The sequence below is a fragment of the Nycticebus coucang genome, chromosome 5 (genome assembly GCF_027406575.1).
Source record: "Nycticebus coucang isolate mNycCou1 chromosome 5, mNycCou1.pri, whole genome shotgun sequence".
Lineage (NCBI taxonomy): Eukaryota > Metazoa > Chordata > Mammalia > Primates > Lorisidae > Nycticebus > Nycticebus coucang.
In genome coordinates, this window is record NC_069784.1 from 2,172,711 (window position 1) to 2,186,273 (window position 13,563).

The 13,563-nt window shown below is 46.6% G+C and overlaps 1 protein-coding gene across 1 annotated transcript in view; it reads left to right on the forward strand.

Moving 5' to 3' along the window:
* Positions 1-13,554, forward strand: part of LOC128586457 (translation initiation factor IF-2-like) — a 14,955-nt gene extending 1,401 nt beyond the window's left edge. Inside the window, exons 3-5 of the mRNA XM_053592256.1 lie at positions 6,852-6,926; positions 12,967-13,064; positions 13,430-13,554. Of these exons, the coding sequence (XP_053448231.1) occupies positions 6,852-6,926; positions 12,967-13,064; positions 13,430-13,554 (298 nt within the window). The remainder of the gene's footprint in view (positions 1-6,851; positions 6,927-12,966; positions 13,065-13,429) is intronic.
* The last annotated feature ends 9 nt before the right edge of the window (positions 13,555-13,563 follow it).

The following is a 13,563-nucleotide window of genomic DNA, read 5'->3' on the forward strand; positions in this document are numbered from 1 at the left end:
GCTGAAAACTCCAAGATCAAGGTGCTGGCAGATTGATTGTCTGGGGAGGGCTGATCTCTCTGCTTCCAAGGACGCCCTCCTCGTTGTCACAGGGCGAAAGGCCACGGGAGGAACACACTGAAGGCACCAATCTCCCTCGTGAGGGCAGAGCCCTCTACCTTAATCAGCCAGTGAAGGCTCCACCTCTTAATAAGAGCACATTGAGGATTAAGTTTCAACAACTAAATGCTGGGGACAAATTCAGAGCATAGCATTGAAGCTCTGATTACATGTTTTCCTATCATTCTCTTCCACTGGGCAGTGAGCTTCTTGAGGACAGAGACAGGCGGGAATGCCTAACACAGTGTAGATATTTTAGTTGAATGGAATCGATAAATGGCATAACCCATAACAAGAAAAATGACCAGATTTCTTCCTTGACTGATAGGAACTGGAGAAAAATAACTGGAACATTATATAATATTTTCAGAAACATCTTGTGAAAAAATTATGATAAAAGTAACAACAGGCTTGGTGCCTATAGCTCAGTGGCTAGGGCACCAGCCACTACACCAGAGCTGGCAGGTTCAAACCCAGCCGGGGTCTGCCAAACAACAATAGCAACTACAACCAAAAAATAGCCAGGTGTTGTGGTGGGTGCCTGTAGTGCCAGCTAGTTAGGAGGCCGAGGCAAGAGAATTGCTCGAGCCCGAGAGTTTGAGGTTGCTGTGAGCTGTGATGCCACATAGTGAGACTCTGTCTCTAAAAAAAAAAAAGGTAACAACACCCCTCATAATAAAAGCAAATATATATATATATATATTTTTTTTTCATGGTTGGACAATTAAGTTCATGAACTCATCTGAGAAAAGCTGCTGCCTCCTCTTTGCTGAATATCGCTGGGGTCAGCTTCAAGCTGCCCCCCACTTCGCCCTGGGAAGCTACAAATCCATACCACCTCCCAGTCCACCCTTCAAAGCAATTCTGGAACTCTTTTTCTGGAATGGCCATTAGAGCTGTCATCACCCAAGGTCTGACAATTAAATTTGTGAACTCACTGCTCCGGAGGTTGAGGCAGGAGAATCATGGAAGCCCAAGAGCTAGAGGTTGCTGTGAGTCCCGTGACATCATGGCACTCTACTGAAGGCAGTAAAGTGAGACTCTGTCTCTACAAAAAAAAAAAAAAAAAAATTTGTGAACTCATCCTAGTTTTTCTTGGGCTCAGTGCTGCTGTCAATGCAACCTTTCCAAGGGGAGTACTTTGAAGGTGACTGCCACGGTGTTCAGCAATGAGGTGTGTAGCACTTTTTCTAGGATAACTTCTCGAACTTAATTGTTGAGAAGAACCTTGCATACATTTGTACACATATATTTTTATTCATTTTTAAACATATCTGGTATATGTTTAGGAAAGAACGCTGATCTGCAAACCAGATGCTGCCTCTGACACTAGTTTTATGACTTTGGGCCAATTACTGAACTTCACTGTACTTCAGTTTACTCATCTATAAAATGGGGGTAACATAGTATCCACCCCATAGGGCTGTGGTAGCCTGTAGCACAGTGGTTACAGCGCCAGCCACATACACCAACAGTGGCAGGTTCGAACCCAGCCCAGGCCAGCTAAAAATAACAGTGACAACGGCAACAAAAAATAGCCGGGCGTTGTGGCGGGTGCCTGTAGTCCCAACTACTTGAGAGGCTGAGGCAAGAGAATTGCTTAAGCCCAAGAGTTGGAGGTTGCTGTGAGCTGTGACAGCACAGCACTCTACCAAGGGCAACATAGTGAGACTCTGTCTCAACAACAACAACAACAACAAAAGAATTGAATGATTTAATAAATATAAAGTGCTTAGAACATACTAAATACTTCAAAGTATTCATCATAATTACTACCATTACATTATTATTACACAAGTGTTAGCACTCAGTTACTAGCCTTTCAGCACATAAACTCACCTCATTCTTTTCAAAGGCTGACGAGCCTTCCACTAATTAGATATATCACATCTCATGTAACCTTTCCTGTGGACATTTAGGTTATTATCAGTTATTATCAGCTTTTCACTTAATGAAAATAATGTTTGTGAATTCACCTTTGTACAGGTATAAGTTCCATAGAAATGGAATTGTTTAGTTAAAGGTTACTTTAAAAAAAAAATAGTAGAATTAACAAATTGATCTCCAAAGACGTTGTACTAATTGTACATTCCCACTAACACTCTCTGGAAATGAAGCCCTTTTTTACAAAGTGGGAGGGCAGCAATGGAGAGCACTGAGGGAGATTAGATAATAGTTCAAGTTCTGCCCCGTGGAGGTTTGAAATTGTTGCAATAAGTCAACTGCAGCTACACAAGATAAAAATAAATCTAGGAGTACTGACCCAGGAAACTACTGTTGTTTTTCTCATCATGATTATGTTGTTTATTAACTAGTACTAAAGACCTACCATAGGCCACAAACTGCTGGATTTTGTCAACAGCCGTAATGGTTTGGTTGCTGTGGACCTCTAGTCCAACGCTGTGCAGTGTAAAGGGGTCAGCATTCTCATGAGGTGGCCATATCGTAGCAGGATTTTCTCTTTCTCATAGTATAGGTCAGCGGTTCTCAACCTGTGGGTCGCGACCCCTTTGTAACAATGAAAATACATCCTGCATATCAGATATTTACATTACGATTCATAACAGTTATGAAGGAGCAACAAAAATAATTTTATGGTTAGGGGTCACCACAACATGAGGAACTGTATTAAAGGGTCACGGCATTAGGAAGGTTGAGACTTTGGTCTAGGTACTTAGACTTTGGGATAGTTTTTGTTATGTTAGGTACTCAGGTATGTTTCCTAACCTCAGGAATATTAGTCACAGAATTATATATTTGGTGAAATTGAATAAATATTGAAACATATCTTAAAGAGTTGTTCAGGATCGGAAAGACTGAATTCAGTTCTCACTGAGGTACAAGTCTGTTCTCTTTGGAAAGGTCAGCTTCATGGGTTGATATATTCTATATTTTGCTGGGTAGAATTACTAGCAGAAAAACCTTCTTTGTAATTAAGGCATGTGTTTGTTTTTTTTTTTAAGAAGTAAAGTCTCACTTTGTCGCCCTCGGTAGAGTGCGGTGGTGTCACAGCTCACAGCAACCTCTAGCTCTTGAGCTTAGGCTATTCTCTTGCCTCAGCCTCTCAAGTAGCTGGAACTATAAGCGCCCATCACAACGCCCGGCTATTTTTTGGTTGTAGTTGTCATTGTTTGGCGAGGCCAGGCCGGGTTTAAACCCGCCAACTCCAGTGTATGTGGCTGGTGCCCTAGCCACTGAGCTACAGGCACCGAGCCATCTGGTTCTTTTTCATTGTCAGCCTAGTTCATACCCAGTGCACTGCTGTGTCCACTGCTGATTACTTGATAGTCAGGGAGCAAACATCACGCGTGTTTCCTATTTGCATAGCACTTTTAAAATTCTGAGAACTGAAGAACATGGAGCTTCTCTGTGGTGCCTTGTACTTTTCCTCTGTTGGGATGGAAGAAGGAACTTATTGACCAGGGATGGTGAGCCTGGCAATGGGCTACTATTATAATTCTTTATCGTATTTCTTCCTTCACACTCTGGGAAGTAGCACGATGAGACAACTCATAAATAGGAAAATGGGGTGAGGGGTACAGCTCCAAGGGACTGTGCACAGAGCTGGCCCTAGTTCTGTTCAGCACTTAGTCTGTCCCCTCCACTAGACAATCCTGCCTCAGTTGGGGCAAGCAGACATACCAAGTTTTTTTTTTGTTCTTGTTGTTTTTGAGACAGAGTCTGAGTGGAGTGCCCTGGTGACATCATTAACTCACAGAAATCTCACACTCTTGGGCTCAAGCGATCTTCCTGCCTCAGCCTCCTGAGTAGCTGGGACTATAGCACCCAACACAATGGTTGGCTAGTTTTTCTATTTTTAGCAGAGTCAGGGTCTCACTCTGGCTGGTCTCCAACTCCTGAGCTCAGGCAGTCCACCTGCCTCAGCCTCCCAGAGTGCTTGGATTATAGGCGTGAGCCACTGTGCCTGACCAGATATACCTATTTTTTAAAGAAATTCTAGCAATGTAAATACTTCCTTCAATTACCAAGTTTAGTGTTTATCAACCCTATGAAGAATAATAAGCAGCATAAAGGAACAGCAATCTATTAAGGTCAGCCTCTTCCAGACCTGCTTTACCCTCTGCACTGCACTGAAGCAGCTCTCTCCTAAGTCACCACAGCCTCCGTGGGGCTGCTGAAGCTCACCCCTAAGTCACCAGCGGCCTCTGGGGAACTGCTGAGGCTGCTGTCCCCTAAGTCACCCGCGACCTCTGGGGGACTGCTGAGGCTGCTGTCCCCTAAGTCACCCGCGACCTCTGGAGGACTGCTGAGGCTGCTCTCCCCTAAGTCACCCACAGCCTCCGGGGGACTGCTGAGGCTGCTGTCCCCTAAGTCACCCGCGACCTCTGGAGGACTGCTGAGGCTGCTCTCTCCTAAGTCACCCACAGCCTGCTGGGGACTGCTGAGGCTGCTGTCCCCTAAGTCACCCACGACCTCTGGAGGACTGCTGAGGCTGCTCTCCCCTAAGTAACGCATGACCTCTGGAGGACTGCTGAGGCTGCTCTCTCCTAAGTCACCCACGGCCTCCGGGGGACTGCTGAGGCTGCTCTCCCCTAAGTAACGCATGACCTCTGGAGGACTGCTGAGGCTGCTCTCCCCTAAGTAACGCATGACCTCTGGAGGACTGCTGAGGCTGCTCTCCCCGAAGTAACGTATGACCTCTGGAGGACTGCTGAGGCTGCTCTCCCCTAAGTCACCAGTGGCCTCCGTGGGACGGCTGAGGCTGCTCTCCCCTAAGTAACGCATGACCTCTGGGGGACTGCTGAGGCTGCTCTCCCCTAAGTCACCAGTGGCCTCCGTGGGACGGCTGAGGCTGCTCTCCCCTAAATAATGCATGACCTCTGGGGGACGGCTGAGGCTGCTCTCCCCTAAGTCACCAGTGGCCTCCATGGGACGGCTGAGGCTGCCCTCCCCTAAGTAACGCATGACCTCTGGAGGACTGCTGAGGCTGCTCTCCCCTAAGTAACGCATGACCTCTGGAGGACTGCTGAGGCTGCTCTCCCCTAAGTCACCAGTGGCCTCCGTGGGACGGCTGAGGCTGCTCTCCCCTAAGTAACGCATGACCTCTGGGGGACGGCTGAGGCTGCTCTCCCCTAAGTCACCAGTGGCCTCCGTGGGACGGCTGAGGCTGCTCTCCCCTAAGTAACGCATGACCTCTGGGGGACGGCTGAGGCTGCTCTCCCCTAAGTCACCAGTGGCCTCCGTGGGACGGCTGATGCTGCTCTCCCCTAAGTAACGCATGACCTCTGGGGGACGGCTGAGGCTGCTCTCCCCTAAGTCACCAGTGGCCTCCATGGGACGGCTGAGGCTGCCCTCCCCTAAGTAACGCATGACCTCTGGAGGACTACTGAGGCTGCTCTCCCCTAAGTAACGCATGACCTCTGGAGGACTGCTGAGGCTGCTCTCCCCTAAGTCACCAGTGGCCTCCGTGGGACGGCTGAGGCTGCTCTCCCCTAAGTAACGCATGACCTCTGGGGGACGGCTGAGGCTGCTCTCCCCTAAGTCACCAGTGGCCTCCGTGGGACGGCTGAGGCTGCTCTCCCCTAAGTAACGCATGACCTCTGGGGGACGGCTGAGGCTGCTCTCCCCTAAGTCACCAGTGGCCTCCGTGGGACGGCTGAGGCTGCTCTCCCCTAAGTAACGCATGACCTCTGGGGGACGGCTGAGGCTGCTCTCCCCTAAGTCACCAGTGGCCTCCGTGGGACGGCTGATGCTGCTCCCCCCATGTCACCCGCGGCCTCTGGGGGACTGAACAGAGGACACTTTCCGTCTGCTTGCCACTCCCTGCGTCCACACAGCTGGCATTCTCCCTCCCATGAGCTACACTAATGGGTCTCCAGTCCCTCTGGAGCCCTCCTGGTTCTCGGGCTGCTTTCATTCTGCTTTGCTGTTCCTCCTCTTCTACCAGATCTTTAAAGCTTTACTCAGCCTTGGGTCTCTTCTCTTCATTCTGTGTATTCTCACTGAAGAATCTCACTCCATCCCATGGTGTCAGTTATGATCGATTGTCCTGAATGCTTCCCCAATCTGCATCATTTGTGTTCTCTCAAACTCCAAATGAATATAGCCAACTGCCTTCTGAGTATTTTCACTTGGATAATTCTGATGCTCTTTACCATGCCTAAAACCAAACTCATCATTATCCCCCCCAACCCCCAAATCCTGCTTCTCCATGTTCCCTGCTGTCTCAGGGAAGGAATCCCGACTGCCAGGATCCTGGCTATCTTAGCCGTCCACAATACTTACTACTTCCCACTTAGCATCTCAAAACAGCATAATGTAATCAATGCATCGAACCAGTTTGTTTTGTACAGGAATGTCAAAATGATTAGGAACTCTGCAAACTATATTATGGCAAAAAGTAGAAAATGTAATGTAACCTAGAGGCAAGACTATGATTCTATACTGTCGGCACGGTAGGTAAGAAGTAAACCATGTCAGTTGGTCCTTATAAACTAACGTAGGAGGAAAAGCATTTGCCACGTCCAGTGCTGCCCCCTTGGTGTCAGGGGCTGTCACAATGATTTGCCCCAGCAAAAATACTATACCTGGATTGTCAGCTACAGCTGGGTCCTCTCCTGATTTGGTTTATAATCACAGTCACCTGTTGCCAGGATCTGCCTTCTGCATTGGACAAACAGGCAACGTAAATGAGGATTGATTGGATTCATATATCTTTTAGAAATGATGGCACAGATCACTGCAAATTCCCACAAAGGTGTGTTATTTATTTTTGTTTATCATCCTTGTAGGAAGGGAAGTTCCAGAGGCCTCCTCGTTCAACCATCATGGTCCTTATTCCAGGTGTCGGAGAGCTCATTTGCCAGGTATGTCTGTTTGCCTAAACACGTCACCTCCAATTATATGTTCATGAGTCCGTGCACCTCCCAGGCACATTCATTTTATTATCTCACCCACCCCAATTCATATAATCAAATTATCAGCATACAAAATATGGAGGGACAGGTCTCTGGGTAAAAAGACTCTGTTTGGAACTAATATGCAAGATAAGGGATTGCAGTCCAGGACACACACACTGACCAGGGTGGTCTCCCTTACATGCGGAGAGCAAAGTCACAGGTGAGAGTTTTACTGGGGGAAGAGGAAGTTGAAGCAAATTGTTTTAAAAGTAAGTTCATTACACTGGCAACGTCTTAGCAAATGGCAGGTTTTGATTGTCAAAGCATTAGTCATCGCTAAATGGTGGCAATCCTGGAGTTAGGGTCAGGCCTTTGCAGTTCACAATCGGGCTCGTGAAATAGCAGGTCAGGCAAGCGTTCTGTGTAAGCAGCCATCTGTCCTTGTGCTGCTGGCTGTCCTGGTTTGACTAATGCAGTAAACTGCTGTTTGAAAAAATTTCACAATTGTTTTTGTTATCCAGCAAATTGTATGCAACAGCCTTTCCTTCACAGCCTTCCCTGGCTCCATTTCCACAGGGTTTGATACAACTGACTTCACTTCCAATCTGACAGCTTTCATAAAATCTGAATCCCCAGAGTGATAGTTTTTTTTTTTTTTTTTTTTGTAGAGACAGAGTCTCACTTTATGGCCCTCTGTAGAGTGCCGTGGCGTCACACAGCTCACAGCAACCTCCAACTCCTGGGCTTAAGTGATTCTCTTGCCTCAGCCTCCCGAGTAGCTGGGACTACAGGCGCCCGCCACAACGCCCGGCTATTTTTTTTTTTTTTGGTTGCAGTTTGGCCGGGGCTGGGTTTGAACCCGCCACCCTCGGTATATGGGACCGGTGCCTCACCGACTGAGCCACAGGCGCCGCCCCAGAGTGATAGTTTTAAGAGGGGGACCTTGGAGAAGTGTCTTCCTTCCATGAGAGCCTCACAAATGGGATCAGTAGCCTTATAAAACAGTAAAACAGTATAAATCAGTAGCTTAGGAAATTCTTCCCTAGAAAAATGTTAAGCACGGAGTGCATGTGGCTAGCAGCTATTTTACTGATCAGATAGACACAGAAATTTCTATCATCACAAGGCTTTGAATCGGACCACTCTAGTCTGGAAGATTTTCAAGACCCTTTTTTGCTTTGAAGTCCTAAGCAAAACAGTGAAAGAAAAGATAAGAATGTAAGGATCTTACTATCCTTCCTAGGTGAACAAAATACACAGAAAAATTGGGCAAAAGAATGAAACAGCATTGTGTTCAGAGGAGTTAATTACCAACGAAAGCCACCAAGCCTGTGTGGCTTATACCTGAAATTAAAGCTCATATTTTGATGCTTGACTTATTGTTCATACACAAGTGTGGTATTTGGGTCAAATGAACTATTGTCTCTCTGTTGGCATGGTGACAAGCCAAACACCACTTTGGAATCTACTATTGTGCACACTAGTGCCCTTGTCACCCTACCACTATCGCTATAAACACACAGCCCTACTTCTTTTCTGGGCAGGGAACATACATAATGAAGGTTTTCTTTGGAGTGAAATGGGCGGTAAATAGGATTTACATTTAATATTATCCCCTCAGCTTTAATAATCACTGGTTTTAGTTCTCCCTTTGAGTATTGAAATACAACAGCCTCTTGCTCACACCACACACCTATGTCCAATCCTGGGCACCTGATGCTTAGAGAAAAAGGAGATGCCTCTGGAGGCTTCCAGGCAGAAATAAAATGTTCAAAAAAAGTTACCCAGTATTTAGAAGTAAGAGAGGTGATCAGCAAACATCTTCTCAGTGGCGTGCTGGGAACTCCACCTGGACACTTGATGGACTAATTAAGTCTGCCAGCCGTGCGCCTGTGATCAGCTTTCTATTTAGCAGATGTTAACTTGTAAAGAGCCAAGGGCAATGCAAACCGTTTCGCCCCTGGAAGTGCAGGTGAAATTAATCTGCAGAAAAGTAATCGATTTTCCTCCACTAGAAAAAACTCTAAACCCGTCATCGCCGTGCAGGATTTCGACCAGCTCTGCACTTGTCAGCATGCTGACTGTAGTTTTTTTGTTTTGTTTTGTTTTGTTTTTAGCTACTTTCACTATACAAATCTGTCTTCATACTTTCTTTCAAACTAGTTTTCACACTTACTCTTTATTCATTAATTAATGGTTTGAATAAAATCTTTGGCATGTTCATTTTATATTTTAATGAGAGTCATGCTTTTTAACTTTTTGCGAATTAAAACCAGAAGAATCTCACTTGGTCAGGCATTACTTGGATTGAGTGGAGGGTCCAGTGGGTTTGGCAGAAGCTCCTAGTTTTTGGTTCACTGTGATAAACTTCCTGAGGGCTGGTGCTGAATGTCTCCCAGCTGACCCTCAGATCTGCTCCTCACCCTGCTCTGGGCCCTGGGAGGCTGGTTTACATGGATTACGTCAATGGCTCTCTGCTAACCTAGGGTTAGCAGGCACAGATTTAAGGAGTGCTCCCTCCCAGGGTCACCCTGCAGTCGCTCCATACTCACAGTAAGTGCGTCCTGCAGTCTTGTGCCCCTGGCGCCTCTTGCCTCCCTAGCCTCAGTGCAATCCCAGCTCTTCCTAATCCCTCAGTTTCAGCTGATTTTAGCAGGTTGATTTTAGCAGTGGGAGGCACTGTGGGCTCAAGAGGCTGAGAGGAGAGTGAGGGATGCTGCTGTGGGCTGGCTCTACCTGCTGCCCCTGCACCTCCTATCCTGCAGCCCCACAAGCCTGGTGGGGGGTTCCAGCTCCGGGCACTGCACCGTCCTTGGGGGCTTCCCTGTGTAATGGTCCCACAGTGAATGCTCCTCTGATTATCCACTTTGATTGTGCCACCAGAATCCTGTGGTCCCTGGCTGACACACAATTAGCAAGGCCTGAAAGTTGCATGGGTGGCTTTGAGAAGGGCAAGTCCACCACACTCCAGAGGTCTTCAAGCCGAGGCTGGATGGTCGGTAGACACTAATGCTAGGAGGAAGTTCTCTGCTGTGGGAAAAGGCAAAATTGTGCGACTATGATTTCTAAATACAGAGGCTGCATAATTCCACAAAAAGCTATGCTGCCTGTGTGTGTGTGCAGGAGCAGAGTGATGGGGACAGGCAAAGAGAGGCGAAGACAAACGTCAGAAAGGAGAAATACATTGTCATGTTACCATCTACAAAAGGCGCCAACAACTCGTATACACATTTAAAGAAAGAAATAATTGGTTTTAAAATTGTAAGACTCAGGTCACCCTTGACTTCTGTAATTACAAGAAATGTAAGATACAGTATGTAAGATAACAAACATTATTGGCATACATGGGGCATTACAATTTTAATACCCCTTTCTCCTTTCTTAAAATGCAGGTGCATTTTCAGGTACCCTCTGTGTGCAGTCGAGGAAGGTTTGTTAACGTCTGGAAGGGACATCACATGAGGTTGTCCCGGATCAATGTGTCAAAACTGGTAGACCTTTAGATTTGCCTTTTAAAAAGGTGACTACCTGATTGTGGTCTCCAAGTCAGAGTATATAAGTCTCAGCATAGATTTAACTTGGATGTGCTAATGTCAGGGCTTGGGACTGGCCAGGTCTCGGGCCCAGCTTAGCTAGGTTCCAGACACAGACTGCTAAGCTACCTTGCTCAGGAACAATTTCTCTTAGGTGCCTGAGGTCTATCTACTTTAGCAGGAGAGAGAGTCTTTGACAGAGTAAAGCCGTCTTAGAATAGATAGATCTTAGTCGTTAGCAGATCTTGGTAATCTTCAGCAGAGAGACCCCGTGCTGGCGTTCTGCAGGCAGGAGAGGAGACAGAGTCAGAGTAAGCGGGTCCGTGATAGAATGCGCATGCTCCCGACTGCCTTCTCCTCCAGCCTAATATAAGGCTGATCTGGTGCCTCTCAACACCACAGGTGCAGAGACTGCCGATTCACCAATGCTCTCATCTCGCGAGCTCTCATGCTTGTTAGGAGCTAAATCCCTCTCCATGCCCTTTTCACCAAGGTGTGCCCTTATTGAGCTATACAGGTATTTCTTATAACTCTCACTCCTCCTAGCCATAGGCTACACAGGCTGCTACATGCTAAGATCTGCCGCTCTTTGTTACAGGAAGAAAAGTTTCTAGAGTTTCTGGTTGTACTGCCTGTGGTCTGATCAAGATGCTGAAGTACCATCTCACATTTAACTAGCTGATGTTCTCATAAAAAGCATTCCTTTTTTTTTTTTGAGACAGACTCTCACTCTGTCACCCTTGGTGAGTGCTGTGGCGTCACAGCTCCCAGCATCCTCCAGCTCCTGGGCTCAAGTGATCCTCCTGCCTTAGCCTCCTGACTAGCTAGGACTACAACAATGCACAGCTAACTTTTCTGCTTTTTGTACATACGAGGCCTTGCTCTTACTCAGGCTGGTCTTGAACTCCTGGCTCAAGCAATCCTTCTGCCTCAGCTTCCCAAAGGACTAGGATACAGTCATGAGCCAACATGTTTGGCTAAAGGCATTCTTTGTGGATAGATAACCCATATTCAATTTCTAGTCCTCAACCTGGAATAAGTAGGGGCCCTAGCTCAGTGCAGGCTGGTGTTCTAGGAGCTGGGGTAGGAATGGAAACGTGATGCTGGCCCAGGACTCTAGACTCCAGGGAGGTGTGGCTGGGCCGGCACAGGAAGGCTGAAGACTTGTCCGCAGGCTGTGTTGCTCTGGTGCTGCTCCCTGCCCCACCCACACTTCCTGTGAGCCAGAGGCCATGTCAATGCTGCATGGCTGAGAATTATGAGTAAGTCACAGATATGCCCTACAAGACTTTCTCACCTCTGGCAGCATCAGCTGAATGATCTAAATCTTAAACTTGATGTAATGGAATCAACATTTTTGACAAGCAGACATTGAAAGACATGTATTAGGGTCTGAGGGGCTGAGAAGTAAGGCCCATGTTCCCCCACACAGTCCACTCCTGTCTGCCCTGTTCCAACGCCCGTACTTGTTTCTCCTACATTGAGTGGAAACCATCATTATTAATTGTACCATTATTAGGTGTATTTTCTAATTCTTGTTATTGTTAGTGCTTGAAAGGAGCTTACACTTGATCTTCTGACCCAGCAGAGTAGTTAGGGAGACCGTCCTGCTTTGCAGCGAGTCCGGATGGAGAGAAACAGAAGAATGAATGACAGGGACCAGAGAAGAAAGGAGAGGACAGAGAAAGACTTCATGACTGAGCGGCCGCAGCTTCTCCCGGCCTGGAAGAAGGGAGGCCTCCAGCACTCCTCCCCGCCCGCTGCGTCCCTGAGTCCCTGAAGCCTTTTTCTCCTTCTCTCTTCCCATGCACCCCATCTCCAGTAGCCCCTCTCTTCCTCCGTCCCCATCTTCTCTCCTTTCCATCCTGTCTGAGGGTCCAGACCTGCCCTTGGTTGTGGAGAGATGCCCGTGGGTAACACCGAGGACGCACAAGGAAGCAAATCTCAAGACCTTAGTAAAAACCGAGGAACTAAACCAGCTCAGCCCCTCCCCTGCAAGGCGTCGGAAAGACCCTGAGCACTCCCTTAGTGCTCGTGATTAAACTTGCTTCTCCTCAAGGACTAACAGTCAAGACTTTCCTTACTCAGTTTTCTCTTCCAATCATTGGATTCCAAAATTATTGCTTCTTACTATTTTCCCATTAACTCCATGAAATAAGTAAGCTTTTATGAGTTAGTCTTGGAATTTATCAGTTCCAAGATTATTTTTATGTGAAATACATTCTGACTTTTAAGCAACAGATTGCAAATGAAATTTTGAAATACAACTTGTTTATAAGTTAAATTCTGCCCCTTTTTTTTTTGGAGACAATGTCTCCCTCTGTCGCCCAGGCTGGAGTTGCAGGGTGCCATCATGACTCACTGCAGCCTGGAACTCCTGGGCTCCAACAACCCCTTTGCCTCCACCTTCTGAGTAGCTAGCACTAAAGGCATGCTCCACCATGCCCAGCTAATTTTTAAATGTTTTGTGACAGAGGAAGTGCTGCCAGGCTGGTCTCGACCCAGGCCGGCCTCAAATTCCTGGCTTCAAGTGATTTCCTGCTGTGGCCTCCCAAAGTGCTGGATGATAGGGGTGAGGCTGCCTGCCCAGCAGAATCTTGCCTTTATGTTGTTTGAATTAAAGAGCAGTTAATGAGAAGCAGCAAAGCAGTAATCAATATTTAAAAATGGTAAATACTCCACACGATGTGCTACCAAAATTATTCTTTAATTATTCAACAATTCAGAGAAAAGTTACAACCATACTTGCAAAAAGCATCAAATGGTAATGAAGTTCCAATATCAACCAACAAAAAAGCCATTCAAAATTTTACAGTCTTTTTAATTTCATAAATTGCCAAGATAATTCTTTTTTCATGATTATCTGAATTAATCCAATACACAATTAACTTCGCGTTCATTTAAATTAATGCTACATTCGTCTTTTTTGATATTCAGTTGTAGGACAAGGCTGCCGATGTTATCTGATGTCCAAGAGCAAATTTTCCAAGTCAGTCTGTGCCACTCCTGGTCCCAAATCAGAGTTTACTGCCAAAATGCTGACGACAGAGCAATCCAATTGAGATAAAAGA